This window comes from Rosa rugosa, chromosome 2 (assembly GCF_958449725.1).
Source record: "Rosa rugosa chromosome 2, drRosRugo1.1, whole genome shotgun sequence".
Taxonomy (NCBI): domain Eukaryota; kingdom Viridiplantae; phylum Streptophyta; class Magnoliopsida; order Rosales; family Rosaceae; genus Rosa; species Rosa rugosa.
This window is the reverse complement of record NC_084821.1, coordinates 11,070,855-11,084,976: the sequence shown is the minus strand read 5'-3', so window position 1 is coordinate 11,084,976 and position 14,122 is coordinate 11,070,855. Positions and strand designations below refer to the sequence as shown.

The following is a 14,122-nucleotide window of genomic DNA, read 5'->3' as shown; positions in this document are numbered from 1 at the left end:
GAGGCTCCTATTATCAATGAGAATACACAGCAAATTCCTCTCAAATTCAGTTTCTCTACAACACGTTATCAGCACGAAGCCCTAACCCTGAAACAAATAGCCAAACCTTGATTCAAGAAGCTAAAAACCTTGAATCTGAATACAAAAACTTGAAGCCTTTTCTGCCTCCACCTCACACATTGAAGAACTCAATCCCAGGAGTCCAGAACCGGCGGCCTCACCCCAAGAACCGGCCGGAAACCCACCGAACCGGCCACCGGAAGCTCCATACAACTCGCAGCAAATATTCCACCGGTTCACCATCTTCCGGACCTCAGATTTCCACGAAATTTTATCCAAAGAAGCTCCTCCACCAGATGATTTCAGAATCGGAACAATTATAGCAAAAACCGGCAAAAACATTGCTGAACCGGCCGACTGAAAGTCCGACAGAAAAACCGGCAGAAGGAAAAGAAAAGAAAAAAAAAAGGAGGAAGGAGAAGCTGCAGCCCAGAAGCAGCTGTGCAGCCTAGGCCCAGTAGCAGGAAGAAGCCCAGAAGCAGAAGGGGTCCAGCCCGAGCCACGTCATCATCCACGCAGGCACACAGTCAGCGTCCCTCTGCCTGCCACGTCAGCACCTCCGGTCAACATCGGTCAACGCCGGTCAACCCTCAGGTCAACGCCGGTCAACCTTTTTCTGGCCACTTTTCCGGCCAAAATTTCCGGCGACTTATTTCGAGGTATTTTTTACTAAACGTTCCCGTTTTTTAGAGTTTTTAAATTCAATTTCTCTTCTTTTCTCAGGGACTTTCAACCTCCCTTCTTCTACCCCCCTTTCTTCTTCATAGGGGAGACCAAAAGCCGAACTGTGGGGGTTCGTGCTCACTCCAAGCTTGGAGCTTGTAGAGTCCTCCAAACTTAAGAGTTTGTTGAGAAGAAAACGATCGACCACACACATCATTGTTCGATCTAATCCAACCCCTCTTGGAATCGAATTTCTTGGAAGTGACTACGCTCGGAAATTCCTAATTTCTTGGAAGCGACTACGCTCGGAAATTCCTAATTTCTTGGAAGCGACTACGCTCAGAAATTTTATATGTTTTCGTGGTAGCCTTTCACGCTCCAAAACTAACCCTAATTTCTTGTTCTCTTTCAGGATGAGTAACCTGAACAAATTGGACTTTGCTCCGTTGGGAACAACTGGCTCTGAATATCACAGGTGGGTTCGTGATGTCCGCCAGCATCTCAAGGCCGATGGAATCCTGGATACGATTCTCGAGCCTAGCCAGGACGTGCTAACTGTTGAGCAAGCTCAAGCTTTGGCAGCAAATAGAGCAGCCTTAGAGGCAAATAAGGCGAAAGCCATCATCCTAATGACTCGTCATATGGATGATTCGCTCCAGTCCGAGTGTATGAATGAAGAAGACCCCAGAAGGCTGTGGGTCTCACTCGAAGAAAGATTTGGCAACGTCCGTGACTCCCGGCTTCCTGACCTAGAAGTGAGATGGCATAGCCTCCGCTTCTGTGATTTCAAGTCAGTTCTTGACTATAACTCGGAAGCACTTCGCATTAAATCCTTAATGGAATTATGTGGTAAAGAGATCACAAATGCGATGTTGATTGAGAAGACTCTCTCTACCTTCCCCGTTTCTGCATTGATGGTTGCTAAGAACTATCGAATCGATATTGCTGCAGGACGGATCACAAGGTTTCATGAGCTCATTGGAACTATGAATGTCGCTGAAAAGCATGACAACATCCTTGTGAAGAACTATAATTCGAGATCCGTGGAAATAGAGCATATTCCGGAATCCAATTATAGTCGCGCCCCTAAGAGAAGACGCCAAGAGCGAAACCCTAACCTTAGGGATACTTTGGGACGTTCTGGTCCATATAATCGCTCTACTTGGGAAGGTAACCGCCAATATAGGCGAACATGGAACCGAAGAGGTCAACGTGGAAAAAGAGAGGGAGGCAACGCCTCTGGCCATGTTGGTGGCGCCACCAACACTAAGAGCCATCTAAATGACGCTTTCAAAGCGCCTCAATCAATGGAGTTTGAGCAAAGAGATGTATGTTCTCGATGTGGAGTGTCTGATCATTGGGCACACATTTGTAGAGCTCATGAAGAAATTGTCACCGCCTACAAAGCATATTGTGAAGCAAGAGAAGCTCACTATGTGGAACAAGAAGATCAAGAAGATGATCTAGAGTAAAGGGTTGAAGACTACAAATTTGGCTGGGATCAATAGATCGCCAATTCTGTTTAAGTCTTTATTTTCCAAGAGATGTAATAGGCAATTGCCACACTATGTACTAAATGCTATTGGTTTAGTTTTTCTTCACATAGGCTCATCCAAAATGAGTGTGATGTCTAGGAAGGTTTTGAGATAAGTGGTACTTAAGCGAGCTTTGCTCCACCGACATCTCTCTACTCACCTGGTCATATTTATTTTGGAGTTACCGAAAGAAGTCAAACGACTACCATTGTTTTGCATTAGCTAGCATTTTGGATTAGATTTTCTTTGGTCAAAGAGACAATGATGTAACTCCGTTGGCTTATGAATAAAATTTAGAGTTCTTTTCATTATGACTCCATTTTTGATTCTGAGCATATGACTTTTGTGACTACGATGGCTGGGCCATCAATATTAATTCAAGGACATGGAATAGCCCAAGTTCCACTTGCCAAATGGCACCTTAATTACTGTCACAGAAACTCTCTACGCTCCTAGGGCCAATCGCACCTATAAATAGCCAACGGATTCCATGCGAAAACGCATATAGAGAACGGAAATGAGTTCCTTTGCAATACCTATAATGATTGCGAACAAAGGCGCATCTTAGAGAAGTTTATGTGTCTCTCTAGTGGACTCTATGTCACTATTCGAGCTATTAATCCAATAAAAGTTATGAGAGAAGATCTCTTGGATTTAGACACATATTGGCTTTGTCAAGACAGGATAGGTCATCCTAGTCATGATATGATGATCCGTCTACGAAAGACTTCACATGGACATCTTTTCTCTCGAGCGAAATGAAGCATGAATCAAAAGTTGATTCCTGGACTAAGTGTGACCGACGCTGCTGCCTAGGGCACTGCCTCCGTCCACCACCAGCTTAGGGCTGGCGTAGTCCTTATCCATGACGCCATGGATGGCGTCCATCATGGTGATTGCGCCCCAGGTGATGATGCAATCACCAACTTGCTTCAAAATAGCGTTTCAGACGCTCAGGCCCAACCAAAATTCTCATTGGTTGCTTCTAAAGCCTCTCGCTCGTTTTACAAAGCCCGTTCATTAGGGAAACTAGGACTGAGACCGTCCTATGCAAAGGATATGACAATACTCATTCTGTTCTTACATAGAATTCGTATGGATTCTGTGGACTGATTCAACCAACTTGCGGACGTTTAAATATCTCATAATGTTGGTTTACATGCAAACACGCTGGCCACGTGTTGTGCCATTGTCCACTTGTAATGCTGCTTATGCTACACTCCTAGAAAATATCATATGATAACGGGCTCACTCCCCGGATCATCCTATTCCGTCAATTGGACTTGACGATGCTAGAGAGTTTACATCGAAGACTTTCGATGGTTATTACAATGGGACTGATGTTGGACATCATATTCCCATGTACACACCCAAATGGTCTCGCGGAAACGACTACGATGGTAGTCCGGACATTGGTAATGCGCACCAATCTCCTTATAATCCGCTTGGGGTGATGCAATATCGCATGCAGCTATGCTAATTCGTCTACGACCCACCGCCACTCAATGTATCTCTGCGTTACAGCTAGTGGCTGGGTACAAGTATTGTACTTATGCATCTTTGAGTGTGCCATTTATGTGCCAATTGCGCCGCCACAGCGCTCTATGATGGGTCCTTACAGACGAATGGGCAACTACGTTGGATTTGAGATTCCAACAATCGTCCGCCACTTAATGCCCTTGCTAGGCGATCTCCTTACCGCTAGATTTGCGGATGTCACTTTGATGAGACAGTCTTCCCGTCGTTAGGGGGAGATAAGAACACGAATGTTCAACAGGAATGACAGGAATTCTCCTAGTCTGTCCCCACTATGTCTCATTTCGATCCCTGTTAAAGTGACGAGATCACACAAATATGCTGCAAACATGCCTGCAAGGATGGACGTCCCTACGAGAGGACGTAGCGCCACCCTACACAGAGGTAGGCATGGCGCCAACGCCATAGAGAGTGGCACTCTGGCGTTACAGGCCATGACCCCAGCTAGGATGCATGGGAGGCCCGTGGGTTTCGAAGGATACTTTGGCACACTCCAATCCTTTGATCATCGACACTCAAAATCCGTCTCATGAGTATCTTCCGGGTTATGGTTATCTTTGGGGGACGCCTCAACGTCAGAACCTATTCCTGAGAATATAGAGCTCTATGAAACTTACACTAGTGTACATGAGACGTGGGATAGAAACTCCATCATAATGATGATGTAGTTGCGCATGCGCATGAGTTTGTTGAGTCAGATGATATCGAACCACGCTCCGTTGATGAGTGAATGCCAACGTAGAGAGATTTGGCCTAAATGGAAAGATGCGATCCAGGTTAAGATGGATTCTCTAACGAAGAGGAAGGTTTTCTGAGCTAGTGATGCCAACACCTCCTGACATAAAACCTATTGACTAATGGGTCTTCGTTAGAAAGCGTAGTGAGAAAAAGAGATGGTAATCTCGCCTTATGGCGCAAGGCTTCTCATAAAACGCCCTGGAAACGACTACGATGAGACATATTCTCTCGTAATGGATGCCATTACACTCCACTACCCTGTTAGTTTGGTAGTTTCTGAATAACTGAACATGCAGCTTACAAATGTGGTCACTACGTATCTCTATAGGGATCTAGATACGGAATATACATGAAGGTTCATGGTGAACTTCATTTACCCAAGTCAAGTGGCTCTAGACCACGGGGCGCATTTTACAAAGAGGTTGAAACGCTCACTAAGATGACTACTTGATTGGGAAGGGATATGCCCACGCGTTTTCCATAACAAGTTTCGGATTCTATCGCGGTTCATGTTGGACATGATCTTCATTAGAAGCCCTTAAAGAGTTAAGGGAAACCGCTGAACACTAGAAATCCGAGTTTGAGATGAAGGATTTTGGGAGAACACGATTATGTCTCGGTTTGGAACTTGAGCATCGTGTTGATAGATGCTTAGGCATTTTGACAAGGTCAAACCTTGAAGCACCCCCATGATCGTCCGTAGTCTTGATCCTGAAAAGGATCCTTTTCGTCCAAAGGATGATGACGAAGATGTGCTAGAGGCAAGAGTGCTTTACTTAGTACAATAGGCGCATTATTGTACTTAGCTCAATGCACAAGACCGGACATCTCATTTGCCATGAACTTGTTAGCTAAGGTATAGCTCTGCGCCAACGCGACGCCATTGGATTGGTGTAAAAGATATCTTTCGATACTAGATGTACGACTGATATGGGCATGCTTTATCCCTACAGAGAGATGATAGATTCAGACCCATCACACACCAGGAACGCCGCCAACACTGGCCTGCGTCCTCTATCCCCTTCCCAAAACGACATGTGTTTTGAAAGGTTTTGCTGATGTTGGGTATGTCTCTTACCCACACAAAGGTCATTCCCAAACTGGTTAAGTGTTCACCATGGGTAAAGACTGCGATATCTTGGAGGTCTACAGAATAGACCCTAGTCGCTATATCTTCGGACCATGCAGAGACTATTGCTCTTCACGAAGAGATTCGTGAATGTATATGGATTGGATCCATAATTACGCATGTTCGAACAATTGTGGTTTGAAGTCTACCACAGATGAGCCTACGAGCATATAGGATAATGCTGCTTGGTTTGAAGCAAAGGCTACATCAAAAGCGACAACACCAAGGATAATCAGCAACAACAGACTCTCCTCAAGATCAAAATGAACTAGGTTCGATCTGAGGACAGTGTGGCAGACTTGCTCACTAAGTCATTGCCTAAATTCCACTTTCGAGAAACATGTTGGTAGCATCGTTTACGGAAGTTCTCCGAACTCCCATGACCGTAGTCATCAGGGGGAGATGCAGACATCAGGGGGAGATGTCTACATGTATGGTCTCGAAACGTGAAGGGTGTGTTGTGCTCTTTTTCCCCTTCGACCGAGGTTATTTTTGTCCCACTGGGTTTTTGTTACTCGGCAAGGTTTTTAACGAGGCAACGAGAGAAGCACCGCGTTTGGGCAACACAAGGGGGAGTGTTCAAGTAAACCCTAATTTGTGTTTGGCCCAAACTCTAGGTTACTTGACCTAGTGGTAATAGGGTTAAATTAGAATGATCTAGATTCCTATTCAATGTACGATTACTTTCCTTGTACGATTGAGATTCTATGCATTGTAATCCTCTATATAAAGAGACCCCTATTATCAATGAGAATACACAACAAATTCCTCTCAAATTCAGTTTCTCTACAACAATTTTCAATTTCTATTGTTTTGGTGTATCTTTTTAGGATTTAGAATGTGTAATATAAAATAAGAAATTTTAAAGAAAATAAAAAATTAAATGGGAAAAGCCTTATTTTGGAAATAAATAAAGAATTAAAAATTGAATACTGCAAAGGAATTCGAAATGTCGCCTATTTTGGTGGAAATTAAAGTGAGGGATTCAAGCAATGAATTCCTTCATTTTTTTTTCATAGAGTAATTTAAAATTTCCAAACTGAGAATGCCAACCAACGGAATTGGCTTATTGAAATTATAAAATATTCACTATTAATTAAATTCCATCATTTTTTCCCTCACCCAGGCATACCTAAAGTTCACTTGACGTAATCAACCAAACTGAATCCTAAACAATATAGTTTGACTTCAAGCTGCTACTCCTAATCAGACCTAGGATGATGGTGTTAGGAAAAAAAAAAACATGTAACTATTCTAAAGTATCCATAGACGATGAGAGTTTCAACACCATGGACAAGCATAATCTACTTTTTATATGTTAGATAAGGAGATAAACGATCAATCAACAAACAATAAAATTGACGATGATAAAACAAACTAGCAAAGCATGAACAAATACTGCTTCGAATACTTATGCATCCATTTACTCCATTTTTTGGCTCTTTTTAAAAATTGTAGAATATTAGTTGGTTGGTGTCAGTGGCGGAGTCACATTGGGGCACAGTGGGTCTCATGACCCAGTAAACTGTTTACATAAAAAAAAAAAATTAGTTGCCCAACATCATGGTGCAGCGGTTAGGCTCTTGCTTAGAGCATCTCCAACAGTAAAAGCTATTTTTTTAGCTAAATCATTTAAAAGTTAAATTTAGGTAGTAAATTTCCAGCTTTTCCTCCAGCAGTGTTAGCTAAACTAAAAAAATAGAACGTGGAGTGTTTAGCTTTTTGTTATTTTCTCTCTCCTCCCTAGCTAAATTTAGCTAGAGATTTTAGCAAAAGCCAAATTTGACTTTCATATAGCTATTCTGCTGGAGTGCTAAACTATCTCAAATTAGCCAAAATTTTAACTTTTTGTTGAAATAGCTAGTCTGTTGGAGATGCCCTTATGCCCTAAAAGTGTTTTAGGGTTTGATTCTCCCTAGCAATAGTATTTTTGTTTAAACTATTCAAGGTTAGTTACTTATTTAGTCTAAAATTTTTGGTATGTTGTGTTTTTGAAATTATGAATGAATTAGTTAATTATAAAAGATTTTCTTTACTTAATATATTCGTTTAAAAGAAAAATCAAATCTTGTTGTGAGTTGATAAATGATTGTTTGATTTCATTTACTGTGAGAAATACATTTTACTACTATAGATAAAGAGACTATTCTGAATTTTTTTTTTTTTTTTGAATGAAGGGCTGGTGAAGCTACCCTAAAGCCTTGATTAATGAAACTTTTGAATACAAGGGGGAAACGTTAAGTACAAATATCTGATAACAATAAGCATCTAGAGTATTTCCCGAAATAATATCAGGAATCTCTACCGAAACAATTTTAAAATATGTAATCTCGTCGAGAACAATCACTATTTATTTTTTTTATTTTTTTTGAAGAAAATCACTATTTTAATATATAAAAATTCGTTTAGAGATATTTTATGTTATTTTCTATTTGTGTCTAGACTTAAAATTCTGACTCCTATATCACATCAAAATATCTTTGGTTTTTTATGGCATGTCGAGGAATCAAATAGTGAGCAAAAATTTTAATTCACTCCTTCTGCCGCTAGGGCCGAACCGAATGAGAACCCGCCTGCATCGTTTTCTGTTCTGAACCTTTCAAGATACATCGCGTTGCATAGATTGCTAGGGTCGGAGGAAAAGTGGTTTCATTCAGACCATGACCCAGACCCGAGGGACCATCCGATACGTGTCGACGTCACACCGCACAAAAACAAAACCCTAGGTCCTACTTGCCCATGAATAAACAAAATGTCTCCCTAAAATATAGTAAGTGTCACAGTCTGGCTGCTCCAGGTTGGAGTTTCTTTTTATTATAAGTAGCAAGAAGATGAATACCACAACAAACTCCACCATCTCTCTGAAACATGAGCTTCGAATCTTACCCTCCTCCATTTCGCAACCTACTCCAACCGCCACTGAGCAGCCCGGCCCAGATCCTCGATTCGGGATGGGGTGCCCTTAACTCGGATCCTATACCCGTCGTGGATCTTCAGTGCCTTGAGCTTGGGGACTGCAAGCTTCTTGAGGAGCCTTGTAAGCAATGGGGACTTTTTCGTTTGGTCAACCACGGAGTTCCTGAAAGTCTTTTGAGTCAAGTACAGGACTATGCCAGAACGCTTTTTTCTCTTACCTTTGAATCCAAACAGGCCCTTATTGTTAGCCCTCTGTCTTACTTCTGGGGTACCCCTGCCCTTACTCCAACTGGGGCGGCGTTATCGGCCGAAAAACTCCAGAATATCAATTTGGTCGAAGGTCTCAACGTCCCTCTGAGTCAACTGCCTCGATTTCAAACTGACGATCCTAGAATTGCTTCTTTCTGGTACGTAATACTCCCAAGTCAATTTTGTTTCACTCTGTATCCAAAGTTATTTGGCTCCATTTTTAAATACATCACGACTTTACACATAGGAAGTTGGGTACGTACCTAGTGGAAAACCCATTTACTGTATGTATTGTTCTTAGTATTAGTTTAGAATTTGTATTTGTATTTGAAAACTAGCTGTATCTGACTAGCATACAAGCGTCTTACTTTCAAGGTCAATTTTACAATTTTTACTAATCTGATTGATGGGTCTATTAACTAGAAGCTGACAAGGTATACACTAATTGACTCTTCTAACATTGGAATCACAGTCCGATATATATATACATAGGGAATAGTGATAATCGAATACCCGTTTAGTATTCTTACTCTGATACAGTTTTTAGTTTTCATTAGAAACCTGTATGTAGAATTTGTAGTTGAAATTTATTTATAAGTAAATTTTTTCATTGATGATTACTCCTTGTTTTTTCTATAATTATATTATGTTTTTTTTTTTGTTTTTTTTTTGTACGTGAGATTCCTTCACAAAAGGGTAATGATTCTCTTTATTGCTTCATTCATATATAAGCCATGTGCTAGAAGAATATGGGAGGCATCTAGCTAGAATTGGCAGAACCCTATTTAAAGGTATGTCCACGAGCCTGAGTTTGGATCCAATAGAATACGAGTCAAATTTATCAGAATCTACTGGTTTAGTACGTGTATACCGCTACCCACATTGGCCTTCGAAATATAAGAAAGAAAACAAGTCTGCATGGGGAATGGACGTGCACACTGACAGTTCCGTGCTGTCCATACTGAACCAGGACGAGGTCGGTGGCCTTGAAGTGCTCAAAGACAATCAGTGGTTCACTGTGAAACCCATTCGCAACACTCTGGTCGTCAATCTTGGAGATATGATGCAGGTCCTCCTTCTCGACCATTCTATATATATAAGCTAAACTATTCATTTACTTAATTACCTATATACTTTGAATTGATTTTATAGTGTTATATTGCGTGACTGTCTGTTAAAATGGTTGAATTTCCTAATTGGGAGTCTTGATTTACAGTTTAGTAATATTACGTAGCACGTTGATATCTGGCAAGAAAAATAAAATAGAAAAAGAAATGTTATCTACCTTTACTAATTGATAAAATTCATAATGGGTGGGTTTTGATTCACAACATGCATGAAGGAAAATTTCTCTTGCGTGTTTTGTGTTTTGATACGAAATGAACTTGTTATGTAGATAGTGGTGAATCGTGACTTTTGTAATATGGGATAATCATGTTAAAACATGCGATTTCAATTCACAACTACAACATAGCATTCTAGATGTACATTATTCACGAGATAGATACTCATTATATAATTGTTTTTTATATTTAAACTTGTGCTTAATGAATTGATGTTTGATCAATCCAGGCGATAAGCGATGATGAATACACAAGTGTGAAACACAGGGTAAAGGTGAACGAATACAGAGAGCGCATTTCAATTTGCTACTTTGTGTTTCCTGGCGAAAACAGTGTGATTCGAAGCTCAAACTACAAACCTTTTACTTACAGGGATTTTCAAGAACAAGTGCAGAAAGACATAAAGACTGTTGGCTATAAGGTTGGCCTTAACAGATTCAAGCTTAGAGATGCTTGTTAACTGATCTTTTGGTCCAAATAACATTTTGTGAGTCGTCCTTAATTGGCAAAACTAATGCCACTAAACTTGAAAGTTAAATTAAGCATTGATTTAAGTTCTAAAATTAAGTATTTATTAGTGTTTAATATATTTTGTGCACACTACGAGTTGGCTCCCATGAATGGTCAAATGTCGAATTAATTACCTGAACCAATTTTATTAGTGAATTTTATTTCACTAATGTCTACATTACCATATTTGAATTTGGAATGTATGTGTCCGATGTGTGTGTGTGATTCTCTTCATGATCAGCATTCAGCAAAGCATCTCGTTCAAATCCATAAATTAAGCCAAATAAAAGATCAAAAACCGTAAATCTAAACCTTAGGAGTTAGGTGTGATCCCGATGATAACAATGTTGTATTCTAAATTGACTTTTTTCATCCTTCATTTATTTTGGCTATATATGTGGCTACGTGTTTTGGAACTCATAGAGAAGTAAAGAACTATTTCAAAAAGTTGTTTGTCATGAAAAGATTTTTTTTTTTTTTTTTACTTTGTCAAGGGGAACCCAAAAGCTTCCTAGGCCCAAGATAAACCCCTTCAGCGCATGTGAAATGCTCCAACTGTGCATTGCAGCACAGTGCCTGGCCACTTTGACAGCTTCGGGGTTCGAACCTAGGTTGGGGAGCACACCCAACTAGGCAAGAACCACTAGGCCACTTGCAGTACTCAGGTCACCGGCAGCCAGATTCCGACCAACGATTGCCGGATTCCGGTCACTGGCAGCCAGATTTCGGCCAACGATTGCCAGATTCCGGTCACCGGCCGTTGAAACAGGTTAACGGCCGCCGAAATCTGTTCACTAGCTGCAGTCTACCGAACTTCTCTGAAAACCTCGCCGGAAGTCCCTAAAGAGGTCGCCGGAAAGGTTTATTGCCCCTAAACAGATCTGTATTGCCCCCCAATAGAGGGGCTATAGACCTCTATTGCCCCCAATAGACCTTTATTGGGGGTAATAGAGGTTTATGAAACCTCACCGGAAGTCCCCAAAGAGGTTGTCGGAGATCTCATATGAGATCGGAGAGATTTATTGCCCCCGCCCACCGATAGACCTGTATTCCCCCCCCCCCCCCAATAGACCTTTCGGTTGTCGGAATGGGAACTAATCTCTCTAAAATTAAACAAATAAAACTTTGATTAAGGAAAAAAACGAGGAGATTACATCAATTCAAAACATTTATTTCCCCCCAATAGACGTCTATTAATTACCCCCCCACAATAAAACCTTTTTTTTTTTCTTCCCTTCTCATAAGTTACATGTCATATGCAATCTCAACCTAAAGTAATTACCATCGATGATCAGTAAAACACAAATAAAGGTAGAAAATGCTAAACCAAACTAAAATCATGGCACCATTATCAAGACTCCATTAAATAATCAAACAGGGTAAATGGACCAAAATCTAGAGAAAATTCCACAAACAACAGCAAGATTGAATACTAGATATTCTTCACTATTACAAAGACTCCAAGGATATCACCAAGACTCCGAGGAGCTTGAAGGCGTTCTCCACCGACATCTCGAAGGGAACCGTGTCATCGGCTCTGGAGCTGGCTTGGACAGCCGAAGCTAATAGACGTCGGGTTTGCGGATGAAAAAAACTCGAAAGAGCCGGAAAAGGGGATGTCGAGGGAGGACGAGCAAGAGTCCTGTCGCGCTCGTCCCCTAAGCTGCTTTCCTCCTCGACCTCGAAGAAACTTTGGTCGTCGCAACCCTAACCCGCCTCTACTGATCTGAGAGTTGCCACCGTTTGTACGGCCAACGGAGATCGGAGGATTGCTTCTGTCAATCGTCGTCAATTGGGATTTGATTTTGGAGAGAGAGAGAGAGAGAGCGGTGAGTGAAACCACCTCCGACTCCTCATCCTTTGCAGAAATAGTATACAGAGAGAGAGATAGAAGGGAAGAGAGAGAGAGAGAGAGAGAAGGGATGACAGAGAGTGGCATAAAGTAGTTGTTTAATTAGGTGGAGGGCAGAATTGTCATTTTATTTTAAATTGGGTTAGTGGGAATAAAAATAGGTTCCTTGTTTAAGGAAAACTGAAATTGGGAGAGAATTGAGTCGTGCTTTCATTGATAATAGGGGCCTATTTATATAGAGGATTACAAGGCATAGAATCAGAGTTGCACAAGGAAAGATAATCGTACAATTAATCGGATATCTCTGAATATCTTCGAGTATATCTCTAATTCAAAACCCTATTACAACTAGGTCAAGTAACCTAGAGTTTGGGCCAGACACATATTTTGGATTTACTTGAACACTCCCCCTTGTGTCGCCCAAACGTGGTGCTCTTCTCGTTGCCTCATTAAAAACCTTGCCGAGTAACAAAAACCCTGTGGGAAAAAAATAACCTAGGTCGAAGGGGAAAAAGAGCACAACACACCCTTCACGTTTCGAGACCATACATGTAGACATCTCCCTCAGATGTCTGCATCTCCCCCTGATGACAACAGTCATGGGAGTTCGGATAACTTCCGCAAACGATGCTACCAACATGTTTCACAAAAGTGGAATTTAGGCAATGACTTAGTGAGCAAGTCTGTCACACTGTCCTTCGATCGAATCTAGTTCAATTTGATCTTGAGGAGAGTCTGTTGTTGCTGATTATGCTTGATGTTGTTGCTTTTGATGTAGTCTTTCTTCATTTGTTCAAAACAAGCACCATTATTCTAAATGTTTGTAGGCTCATCGGTGGTAGACTTCAAATCACAATTGTTCGAACATTACATAATTATGGATTCAATCCATATACATTCACGAACCACTTCGTGAAGAGCAATAATCTCTGCATTGTTCAAAGATATAGCGACTAGGATCTGTTCTGTAGACCTCCAAGATATCACGATCTTTACCCATGGTGAACACTTAACCAGTTTGGGAATGACTTTTGTGTGGATAAGAGAGATACCCAACATCAGCAAAACCTTCCAAAACACTTATCGTTTTGGGATGAGGATAGAGTACGAAGGCCAGTGTTGGCAGCGTTCCTGGTGTGTGATGGGTCCAAATCCATAATCTCTCTGTAGGGATAAAACAAGCCCATATCAATCGTCCATCTCAAGTACCGAAAGATATCTTTGACACCAATTCAATGGTGTCGCGTTGGCGCAGAGCTATAACTAGCTAACAAGTTCACAACATATAAGATGTCTGGTCTTGTGCATTGAGCTAAGTACAATAATGCGCCTATTGTACTCCCTCTAGCACATCTTCGTCATCATCCTTCAAACGAAGATGATCTTTTTCAGGATCAAGACTACGGACGATCATGGGGGTGCTTGAAGGTATGACCTTGTCAAAATGCCTAAGCATCTATCAACACGATGCTCAAGTTCCAAACTGAGACATAATCGTGTTCTCTCAAAATCCTTCATCTCAAACTCGGATTTCAAGTGTTCAGCGGTTTCCCTTAACTCTTTAAGGGCTTCCAATGAAGATCATGTCCAA

The 14,122-nt window shown here is 41.1% G+C and overlaps 1 protein-coding gene across 1 annotated transcript; it reads left to right on the top strand.

Annotated features, from left to right (window-relative positions):
* The first annotated feature begins 8,486 nt into the window (after window positions 1–8,486).
* Window positions 8,487–10,832, top strand: LOC133732515 (gibberellin 2-beta-dioxygenase 6-like). Its single transcript, XM_062160077.1, has 3 exons — window positions 8,487–8,984; window positions 9,559–9,895; window positions 10,399–10,832. The coding sequence occupies exons 1-3, from the start codon at window positions 8,530–8,532 to the stop codon at window positions 10,627–10,629; spliced, it is 1,023 nt and encodes a 340-aa protein (XP_062016061.1). The 5' UTR covers window positions 8,487–8,529; the 3' UTR covers window positions 10,630–10,832.
* Window positions 10,833–14,122: the final 3,290 nt, after the last annotated feature.

Excerpts from the sequence above, each read along its gene's own strand:
- LOC133732515 (XM_062160077.1), top strand. The coding sequence starts at position 8,530 with ATGAGCTTCGAATCTTACCCTCCTCCATTTCGCAACCTACTCCAACCG. Across the intron at positions 8,985-9,558 it reads CCTAGAATTGCTTCTTTCTG|CCATGTGCTAGAAGAATATG; the intron begins GTACGTAATACT and ends TTCATATATAAG. Across the intron at positions 9,896-10,398 it reads ATCTTGGAGATATGATGCAG|GCGATAAGCGATGATGAATA; the intron begins GTCCTCCTTCTC and ends TGATCAATCCAG.